Here is an 11,403-nt window from a genome sequence, read left to right on the forward strand (position 1 = left end):
ATCAAAGTGTACATTCCAACTCCGAAATGCTTGCACCAGTCCATTGAAGGATCACTGGAGCTTGCATACTTGCTAGTATCTTTAGGATCGACAAAACCTTCTGGTTGTATCACATACAATGTTTGCTCAAGGAAACCGTCGAGAAAACAATGTTTTGACATCCTACGTGCAATATTTCATAAATAATGCATCAAGAACTAACATAATTCTAACAGACCTTTAGCATTGCTACGAGTGAGAAAGTCTCATCATAGTCAACTGTTTGATCTTGTCGAAAACATCTTTGCGACAAGTCGAGCTTTTCTTAATAGTGACTTATCACCAGCATCGTCTGTCTTCCTTTAAAGATCCATTTTTACTCAATAGTCCTATGACCATCAAGTAGTTCTACCAAAGTCTACACTTTGTTTTCACACATGGATCCTCTCTCGGATTTCATGGCTTCCAGCCATTTGTCGGAATCTGGGCCCACCATCGCTTTCTCCATAACTCGTAGGTTCACTGTTGCTCAACAACATGACCTCCAAGACAGGGTTACCGTACTACTCTGCAGCAGTACGCGACCTTGTCGACCTACGAGGTTTGTAGTAACTTGATTCGAAGCTTAATGATCATCATCATCAACTTCCACTTCAATTGGTGTAGGCGCCACATGAACAACTTCTTGTGCCCTCCTACACACTGGTTGAAGTGATGGTTCAATAACCTCATCAAGTTCTACTACCCTCCCACTCAATTCTTCCGAGAGAAACCTTTCCTCGAGAAAGGATCCGTTTCTAGAAACAAACACTTTGCTTTCGGATCTGAGATAGGAGATGTACCCAACTGTTTTGGATATCCTATGAAGATGCATTTATCCGCTTTGGGTTCGAGCTTATCAGACTGAAACTTTTTCACATAAGTGTCGAAGCCCCAAACTTTCAAGAAACGACCGTTTAGATTTCTCTAAACCTCAGTCTATACTGTGTCATCTCAACGGAAATACGCGGTGCCCTATTTAAAGTGAGTGCGGTTGTCTCTAATGCATAACCCATAAACGATAGTGGTAATTCGATAAGAGACATCATAGTATGCACCATACCAAATAGTGCGTGGCTATGACGTTCAGACACATCATCACACTATGATGTTCCAGGTGGCATGAACTGCGAAACAATTTCCACATCGTCTTAACTGCATACCAAAACTCGTAACTCAGATATTCATTTCCATGATCATATCGTAGACAGTTTATCCTCTTGTTACGACGAACTTCACTCTGAAACGGAATTGAACTTTTCAACATTTCAGACTTGTGATTCATTAAGTAAATACTCCTGTATCTACTCAAATCGTCAGTGAAGTAACAACATAATGATATCCACTACGTGCCTCAGCACCCATTGGACTGCATACATCAAAATGTGTCACTTCCAACAAGTTACTATCTTATTTCATCTCAATGAAAACAAGGACTTGCTCATGTGGTATGATTTGCATGTCACTAGTGATTCGAAATCAGGTGAGTACAAAGATCCATCAGCATAGAGCCTCTTCATGCAATTTATACTAACATGACTCAAGCGGCAGTGCCACAAGTAAGTGGTACTATCATCATTAACTCGTATCTTTTGGCACCAATATCATGAACATGTGTAACACTACGATCAAGATTCAATAAACCATTGAAGGTGAATATTCAAGAAAATAGAGTAACCATTATTCTCCTTAAATGAATAATCGTATTGCAATAAACACGATCTTAATCATGTTCATGCTTAACGCAAGCACCAAATAACAATTATTTAGGTCTAACACCAATCCCGATGGCAGAGGGGGCGTGCGACGTTTGATCATATCAACCTTGGAAACACTTCCAACATGTATCGTCACCTCGCCTTTAGCTAGTCTCCGTTTATGCCGTAGCTTTCATTTCGTGTTACTAATCACTTAGCAACCGAACCGGTATCGAATACCCTCGTGCTACTAGGAGTACTAGTAAAGTACACATCAACATCATGTATATCAAATATACTTCTTTCGACTTTTGCCAGCCTTCTTATCTTCCAAGTATCTAGAGTTGCTCCGCCTTAGTGACTGTTCCCCTCATTAGAGAAGCACTTAGTTCTCGGGTTTGGGTTTAATCTTGGGTCTCTTCATTAGTGCAGCAACTGTTTTGCCGTTTCACGAAGTATCCCTTCTAGCCCTTGCCTTTCTTGAAACTTAGTGGTTTTACAAACCATCAACTATTGATGCTCCTTCTTGATTTCTACTTTCGCAGTGTCAAACATCGCGAATCGCTCAAGGATCATTGTATCCATCCTTGACATGTTATAGTTCATCACGAAGCTCTCACAGCTTGGTGGTAGTGACTTTGGAGAACCATCACTATCTCATCTGGAAGATTAACTCCCACTTGATTCAAGTGATTGTCGTACTCAGACAATCTGAGCACACGCTCAACGATTGAGCTTTTCTCTTTTACTTTGTGGACAAAGAATCTTGTCGGAGGTCTCGTACCTCTTAACAAGGGCACGAGCATGAAATCACAATTTCATCTCTTTAGAACATCACGTATGTTCCGTGACGTTTCAAAACGTCTTCGGTGCCTTGCTTCTAAGCCATTAAGTATTTTGTACTGAACTATCGTGTAGTCATCAGAAACGTGTATGTCGGATGTTCACAGCATCCACAGACGACGCTCGAGGTCCAGCACACCGAGTGGTGCATTAAGGACATAAGCCTTCTGCGCAGCAACGAGGACAATCCTCTTCAAAGTTTGCTACTATCAACTTTCAACTAAATTTTCTCTAGGAACATATAAAAAATAGTAGAGCTATAGCGCAAGCTACATCGTAATTCGCAAAGACCATTAAACTATGTTCATGACAATTAGTTCAATTAATCATATTACTTAAGAACTCCCACTCAAAAAGTACATCTCTCTAGTCATTTGAGTGGTACATGATCCAAATACACTATCTCAAGTCCGATCATCACGTGAGTCAAGAATAGTTTCAGTGGTAAGCATCTCTATGCTAATCATATCAACTATACGATTCATGCTCGACCTTTCGGTCTCATGTGTTCCGAGGCCATGTCTGCACATGCTAAGCTCGTCAAGCTTAACCCGAGTGTTCTGCGTGTGCAACTGTTTTGCACCCGTTGTATGTGAACGTTGAGTCTATCACACCCGATCATCACGTGGTGTCTCGAAACGAAGAACTGTCGCAACGGTGCACAGTTGGGGAGAACACAATTTCGTCTTGAAATTTTAGTGAGAGATCACCTCATAATGCTACCGTCGTTCTAAGCAAGATAAGGTGCAAAAAGGATTAACATCACATGCAATTTATAAGTGACATGATATGGCCATCATCATGCGCTTCTTGATCTCCATCACCAAAGCACCGGCACGATCTTCTTGTCACCGGCGTCACACCATGATCTCCATCATCATGATCTCCATCAACGTGTCGCCATCGGGGTTGTCGTCCTACTCATGCTATTACTACTAAAGCCACGTCCTAGCAATATAGTAAACGCATCTGCAAGCACAAACGTTAGTTTAAAGACAACCCTATGGCTCCTGCCGGTTGCCGTACCATCGACGTGCAAGTCGATATTAACTATTACAACATGATCATCTCATACATCCAATATATCACATCACATCGTTGGCCATATCACATCACAAGCATACCCTGCAAAAACAAGTTAGACGTCCTCTAATTTTGTTGTTGCATGTTTTACGTGGTGACCATGGGTATCTAGTAGGATCGCATCTTACTTACGTAAACACCACAACGGAGATATATGAATTGCTATTTAACCTCATCCAAGGACCTCCTCGGTCAATTCCGATTCAACTAAAGTTGGAGAAACTGACACCCGCCAGTCATCTTTGAGCAACTGAGTTACTCGTAGCGATGAAACCAGTCTCTCGTAAGCGTACGAGTAATGTTGGTCCGAGCCGCTTCGATCCAACAATACCGCGGAATCAAGAAAAGACTAAGGAGGGCAGCAAAACGCACATCACCGCCCACAAAAACTTTTGTGTTCTACTCGAGAAGACATCTGCGCATGAACCTAGCTCATGATGCCACTGTTGGGGAACGTCGCATGGGAAACAAAAAATTTCCTACGCGCACGAAGACCTATCATGGTGATGTCCATCTACGAGAGGGGATGAGTGATCTACGTACCCTTGTAGATCGTACAGCAGAAGCGTTAGTGAACGCGGTTGATGTAGTGGAACGTCCTCACGTCCCTCGATCCGCCCCGCGAACAATCCCGCGATCAGTCCCACGATCTAGTACCGAACGGACGGCACCTCCGCGTTCAGCACACGTACAACTCGACGATGATCTCGGCCTTCTTGATCCAGCAAGAGAGACGGAGAGGTAGAAGAGTTCTCCGGCAGCGTGACGGCGCTCCGGAGGTTGGTGATGACCTTGTCTCAGCAGGGCTCCGCCCGAGCTCCGGAGAAACGCGATCTAGAGGAAAAACCGTGGAGGTATGTGGTCGGGCTGCCGTGGAAAAGTCGTCTCAAATCAGCCCCAATACCTCCGTATATATAGGTGGGAGGGAGGGGACCTTGCCTTGGGGCTCAAGGAGCCCCAAGGGGGTCGGCCGAGCCCCAAGGGGGTCGGCCGAGTCCAAGGGGGGAAGGCTCCCCCCCCCAAACCGAGTTGGACTTGGTTTGGTGGGTGGGAGTCCTTCCCTTCCTTCCCACCTCCCTTTTTTTTCTTTCTCTTTGATTTTCCTTTGTATGGCGCATAGGGCCCTTTTGGGCTGTCCCACCAGCCCACTAAGGGATGGTGCGCCACCCTCATGGCCTATGGGCTTCCCCGGGGTGGGTTGCCCCCCCCCCCCCCCCCCGATGAACTTCCGGAACCCATTCGTCATCCCCGGTACATTCCCGGTAACTCCGAAAACCTTCCGGTAATCAAATGAGGTCATCCTATATATCAATCTTCGTTTCCGGACTATTACGGAAATCCTCGTGACGTCCGTGATCTCATCCGGGACTCGGAACAACATTCGGTAACCAACCATATAACTCAAATGCGCATAAAACAACGTCGAACCTTAAGTGTGCAGACCCTGCGGGTTCGAGAACTATGTAGACATGACCCGAGAGACTCCTCGGTCAATATCCAATAGCGGGACCTGGATGCCCATATTGGATCCTACATATTCTACGAAGATCTTATCGTTTGAACCTCAGTGCCAAGGATTCATATAATCCCGTATGTCATTCCCTTTGTCCTTCGGTATGTTACTTGCCCGAGATTCGATCGTCGGTATCCGTATACCTATTTCAATCTCGTTTACCGGCAAGTCTCTTTACTCGTTCCGTAATACAAGATCCCGCAACTTACACTAAGTTACATTGCTTGCAAGGCTTGTGTGTGATGTTGTATTACCGAGTGGGCCCCGAGATACCTCTCCGTCACACGGAGTGACAAATCCCAGTCTTGATCCATACTAACTCAACTAACACCTTTGGAGATACCTATAGAGCATCTTTATAGTCACCCAGTTACGTTGCGACGTTTGATACACACGAAGCATTCCTCCGGTGTCAGTGAGTTATATGATCTCATGGTCATAGGAATAAATACTTGACACGCAGAAAACAGTAGCAACAAAATAACACGATCAACATGCTACGTCTATTAGTTTGGGTCTAGTCCATCACATGATTCTCCTAATGATGTGATCCCGTTATCAAGTGACAACACTTGCCTATGGCCAGGAAACCTTGACCATCTTTGATCAACGAGCTAGTCAACTAGAGGCTTACTAGGGACAGTGTTTTGTCTATGTATCCACACAAGTATTGTGTTTCCAATCAATACAAATATAGCATGAATAATAAACGATTATCATGAACTAAGAAATATAATAATAACTAATTTATTATTGCCTCTAGGGCATATTTCCAACAGAAGGCCCCCGGTGGATAGCGCTAAAAGATTGTCCTCTCCTGGCGGTGGCTAGGGTTCCAGCCGACGGGGAATAGAGGAAAACGATTTTTTTAGACCTGCTCAAATACTTGTAGGACCGTGAGTGTATTTTATTCTTTATTTTTTATTTATCGATGTGCCAGCTCGCCTCCCCCTCCAACAGCTCGTTGTCGTCCGTCCCCCACATTTACGAAGCCAAAAGCAGGCCGCGGCGGTACCCCACACCGCGGACAACCGCAGCGAGACAAGGACCCGGGAACCCAGAGACAGGAAGCGGATGGGGGAGAGGGACCAATCCTTGCCGACGCCGCACTGCATCCCCCGCCCACTGCCTCGAGCAAGCATGGCATCGAGCACTCCTTTCTATATTAACTGGCCTCGGATAGACAGATAAGAGGGGCCGTCGGCAATGGTGAATTGGTGATCACCGCGGCCAGGTCGTGTCAGCCGAGAAGATAGCCGCGAAGAGGGGTTTCCTAGCGGAGAGAGGGCCAAGAATGGCGGCGCTGGCCGCCGCCATCGCTCTCGCCAGCCTCCTCCTCGCCCTTGCGCCGGTGGTCGGGGCCGATACCGACGCCGCCGGCGGTAATGCCGCCCCCCCTCTTGGTTTCTTGGCACGCACTGTCTGCGATTCCACTGCCTGACGGTTGGTATGCTCTGGGTTCTTGCAGTTGCGGCTCTGGGGAACCTCTACACCTCCTGGAACAGCCCGGCTCAGCTCGTCGGTTGGTCGGCGGCCGGCGGCGGCGACCCCTGCGGCGCCGCATGGACGGGCGTCTCCTGCTCAGGCTCCGCCATCACCTCAATGTAAGGGCTTCTCTCTTGTCCTAAGTTGTTTACTGACGAAGAATGGAATTGGACTAAGCGATTTGCCACACTGTGGGTTGATCCTTCTTTGCTGTATTTCTGTCAGCGTTTGCATCCTTTGAGGTATTTTGGACACCAGAAAAGTGTTCGAACAGTTACTATATACGCTGGCCAGAAAAATCTCTGTTGATTTCTAGGACAAAAAGTTCTCCTTTTTCTTTCTTTTGCACGCATGCTGTAAAAAACAGAGATTTTATGCAACCCTGCTCTGAAACTGACTAGTTTTGTTTGGCTAAGCTTTTGGTACCAGACTTTGGAGAAACCTCTATATATTTGTTCTTTTCAATTCAAAGTTGCTGTAGACTATCAAAATGTCACTAACAGAAGATTATGGAACTATGGATGTGGTATAGTAGCAACTAGTGCCAATTTTACTTTACCCTTTATTCTGCTCTTATCGGTTTTTATCGTTGTTGTTATACGAATTTCTCTGAAACGAAGTTAATCAGCACTGATATACCCTGATTCCACCCCTATTTTGCAGCAACCTTTCTGGTATGGGACTGAATGGTACTCTTGGATACCAACTGGCCAGTCTAGTGGCACTGACAACGATGTATGAGCTAACACCAGTAGTACTACAAATCATCATTGCTCTGTGTTTTCCTTTAAATTCATATTATTTTCATTTCTTTACTTGCAGGGACTTGAGTAACAACAGCTTGCATGATGTAATTCCGTATCAGCTGCCACCAAATCTGATCCATCTGTAATGCTTCTCACCTTGCACATGTTCATTACAAGTAATTTGTGCTTTGTTGTTTTACTTATGGCGATAATGCAGGAATTTGGCGAGAAATAATTTTTCCGGTGACCTCCCATACTCTATATCCAACATCTTATCGCTTGGCTACCTGTAAGTTGCTTATGACCACAAAGATGTGATTAAATTAGTGGTGGTTTTTTATTTGACACAGTCTAACTACGAATAACATCTGCATGCAGCAATGTCAGTCACAACTCTCTGTTCCAGGAAATCGGCGAACTATTTGGTGGCCTCAATTCGCTTTCTGTATTGTGAGGCCTACTGAGAATCTTTTTTTCTTCGTCTTTTTTGGGTGCTATGAGTTACATCATTCACTAAACCGAAGCTATGAGCTATATCATTCTCTGTCTTCGTCTTTTTTGGGTGCTGAAGCTGAATTTAATTATGCAGTTATAACTGTGAAATGTGCGTTGAAATGATGATCACCGGCACTAAGGCGGGCCACTGCATATGTATATGCATTTTCCACTTATTACATAACTGCATCTTATGATTTTTAAAATCCTTTCAGGGATTTATCTTTCAACAACTTGTCAGGGAATCTGCCAGTTTCTTTTGTCTCTTTGTCAAATCTTTCTAGCCTGTAAGTATCCAATAGTCTTCAACTCAATCTGCTTGCTTTTGTGTTTCAGTTTCATTTTTTTTTTCATAATTCTTTACTTTCATCCCACTGTGTAGCTATATGCAAAATAATCAACTAACAGGCACCGTCAATGTCCTCAGCAACCTAAGCCTTACTACACTGTAAGTGACTTCCCATTTGCCAACATGACTGCTAATATACCTTGCCTGCTTTTTTATCTGATGTGTGCGGTAATTGCGCCTTTAAACAGAAATATAGCAAACAACAACTTCAGCGGCTCGATACCCGGGGAGCTCAGCTCGGTTCCAGACTTGACGTAGGCACTGTAACATATTTCATTGCTATTTTACTACACAAATCATAATTTCTAGATGCTGATGGGTTAGTGCAATTGTAACCATAGTGCTGGAGGGAACTCATTTATCAATATGCCTGCATCTCCACCGCCAATTATCATGCCACCATCTGGGAGTCCACTTGCTCAGCCAGACCGTCCTCGAGTACCAATAACTTTTCCAAATGGCCCTGAGGATGAGATCCCTATCGATGAAGGTGACAAGAAGCAAGGCCGGCAAACAGGTCTGCTTGTAGGGTTGGCTGTTGGCTCAGTGGCTGCTGCTTCATGTATACTTTTCGCGTTGGTGTTCTGTCTTCACAATCTCCATAAAAGAAAGGATGGTGGTACCAGTGAACCGAAAGACTTTGTAGGTGCTCTTGCAGTAAACATAGACAGAGGTATGCTCCTATTTCTTCGCGCATGATAGTTTCTCGTTACCACGTGAAGTAAACATAGGGATTTGTAGGTTCACTTGCAGTAGGATTAGACCTGTTTGAGGTAAATTGAATAAGAATATGTTATTTTTGCTGTTAGCAAAGTAAAAAGAAAAGGTAAAAATGGAACAGTTGCAGGAGGCCAAAATGTTCATCAACTTTAAATTACTAAACTGTGACTGGTTGGTAATTCAAATCCTTACAGCCATCTCGTTTTTTTTTTGTGTGTGTAGATTCTAACAACAACATCCATCAAGACTCTCCTGTAGCAACTTCAGTGCTCCAGCGGCCTATCGGGACTCCTGAGAGGGCATATGGTATAAATAGTTCTCCAGCAAAGAAGATAAAGGTTCCCGGTGCGGCCACTTCTTATACTGTTGCTTCACTCCAAGTTGCTACAAACAGCTTCTGTCAAGATTCCCTCCTAGGTGAGGGTTCACTTGGTCGTGTTTACAAGGCTGATTTCCCCAATGGAAAGGTAAAAATACATTTACATATGGTTAACAATTACTTTTAGTGCTTTACAAGCATACCATTGTTTACATATTCAGCACCCATTTTGGTTTGGGCCTTTTTTCTATTTTGGCTTCATCATACACTAGAACTGAACCGTGCGCCCGGCCACAGGTACTTGCGGTGAAAAAGATAGACAGTGCTGCCCTTTCCTTGTATGAAGAGGATCATTTCCTTGAGGTTGTATCAAACATTTCTCGGCTTAGGCACCCAAACATCGTATCGCTTACGGGCTATTGCGCTGACCATGGGCAAAGGCTTCTTGTATATGAGCACATCGGAAACGGAACGCTGCATGATATGTTGCACTTTTCCGATGAAGCGAGCAAGAACCTTACATGGAACGCCCGCGTGAGGATTGCGCTAGGCACTGCTCGAGCTTTGGAGTATGTTGTCTGAATCTAGTGCCTTTCACTCTGCACTTTTCTGGTGAAGCGAACTTATAACAATGTACTGCTAACCTTTATTCAGGTACCTGCATGAGGTGTGCCTTCCCCCTGTTGTACATAGAAACCTGAAGTCATCAAATATCCTGCTTGATGAAGAGTGCAGCCCGCATCTGTCTGACTGTGGGCTTGCCGCCTTTTCGCCAAATCCTGAGAGAGAGGTAAGCAACATAGCAGCAACATATTCAAAAGTTTCATAGATTTTTTTCATTTTTAATTGGAATACATCAGTTATTTTTTTTAATGTTTTGCCAGGTTTCAACGGAGGTGCTTGGCTCACTTGGATACAGTGCCCCAGAATTCGCCATGTCAGGAACATATACTGTAAAGAGTGACGTGTACAGTTTTGGAGTAGTGATGTTAGAGCTACTTACGGGCCGTAAGCCGCTAGACAGGTATTATTTCTGATCTGCAAAAGCACACTATCGCTGTAAATTTGAACCAAAAATCACCTTTTGTTCTCTTGCCGAGATTTGAACCATTGTGTTGTACAGATCCAGGGAGAGGTCAGAGCAGTCTCTTGTCGGGTGGGCAACCCCGCAGCTTCACGACATCGATGCGCTCGCCAAGATGGTTGACCCAGCAATGGATGGCATGTACCCTGCAAAATCGCTCTCCCGTTTCGCCGACATAATCGCGTTGTCTGTCCAGGTACATCACTTTCTTCTCTCACTCATATTTTGTGCTGCATATGGTCATCTGTCATTCCTTCGAACATCTGGTGTAGCTCGTAGCTAACTATGAACACCATTCACTAGCAATGTGATCATTCACCCCTGACATCTCCAAGTAAATTCTGTTGATATACGAACTGAATTATTCTCTTCAGAGAGGTAGAGTAAGATGCTAATTTTTCTGTCTGCCCTTCTGTAGCCGGAACCGGAGTTCCGTCCACCGATCTCCGAGGTCGTCCAGCAACTTGTGCGTCTGATGCAGAGGGCTAGCATGTTAAGACGGCAGTCGGGAGACGATCTAGGGTCTTCGTACCGTGCCCCGGAGCGTGAAGGAGGCGCGTCGGACGCCTTGTGAGGCCAAACCCTCCTGCCAGCTATAAACCAGAGCTGTATTATCAGAACATACCATTTTGTGAGTATTAGTATGTGTCACTTTTTACTCAATTTTCTGTCTGGTATTTCTGGATCTTCCGGTTATCTGTTTGTACCGAATATGCTGGGGATTTTGTCAATGGCTTGTATAGATATAGATATAGGATTCTGTTATGTTGATCAGTTTTAGATAAAAAAGGAAAGGAAAGGGAGAGAAATGGATTTGTGACAAGTTGAATGCGCACGCCTCTGTCAGACGGCGACCTGTGTGTGCCTTGCCAGCGTGGGAAACCTCACTGATTCGCGGCGAAGCACACGTCGCTAGTAATATATACTCCCTCCGTTCCTAAATATAAGTCTTTTAAGCGATCTCACTAGATGTCTACATACGGAGCAAAATGATTGAATATACACTCTAAACTATGTCTATATACATCCGTATGTAGTCCACTAGTGCAAT

General features: G+C 44.6%; 1 protein-coding gene across 1 annotated transcript; it reads left to right on the forward strand.

Annotated features, from left to right (window-relative positions):
* Positions 1–6,189: 6,189 nt before the first annotated feature.
* Positions 6,190–11,175, forward strand: LOC123411731 (protein STRUBBELIG-RECEPTOR FAMILY 8-like). Its single transcript, XM_045104694.1, has 16 exons — positions 6,190–6,536; positions 6,623–6,758; positions 7,303–7,374; positions 7,462–7,527; positions 7,603–7,674; positions 7,764–7,835; positions 8,096–8,167; positions 8,263–8,328; positions 8,418–8,483; positions 8,571–8,902; positions 9,172–9,416; positions 9,566–9,837; positions 9,923–10,058; positions 10,153–10,292; positions 10,392–10,548; positions 10,771–11,175. The coding sequence occupies exons 1-16, from the start codon at positions 6,449–6,451 to the stop codon at positions 10,924–10,926; spliced, it is 2,148 nt and encodes a 715-aa protein (XP_044960629.1). The 5' UTR covers positions 6,190–6,448; the 3' UTR covers positions 10,927–11,175.
* Positions 11,176–11,403: the final 228 nt, after the last annotated feature.

Source organism: Hordeum vulgare, chromosome 7H, assembly GCF_904849725.1.
Source record: "Hordeum vulgare subsp. vulgare chromosome 7H, MorexV3_pseudomolecules_assembly, whole genome shotgun sequence".
Classification (NCBI taxonomy): domain Eukaryota; kingdom Viridiplantae; phylum Streptophyta; class Magnoliopsida; order Poales; family Poaceae; genus Hordeum; species Hordeum vulgare.

What these genes read in the sequence shown, in the direction of transcription:
- LOC123411731 (XM_045104694.1), top strand. Translation starts at nt 6,449, where the DNA reads ATGGCGGCGCTGGCCGCCGCCATCGCTCTCGCCAGCCTCCTCCTCGCC. An exon ending in CTCAATTCGCTTTCTGTATT is followed by an intron (nt 7,836 to 8,095) that starts GTGAGGCCTACT and finishes AAATCCTTTCAG; the next exon opens with GGATTTATCTTTCAACAACT. An exon ending in TGCAGTAAACATAGACAGAG is followed by an intron (nt 8,903 to 9,171) that starts GTATGCTCCTAT and finishes TTGTGTGTGTAG; the next exon opens with ATTCTAACAACAACATCCAT.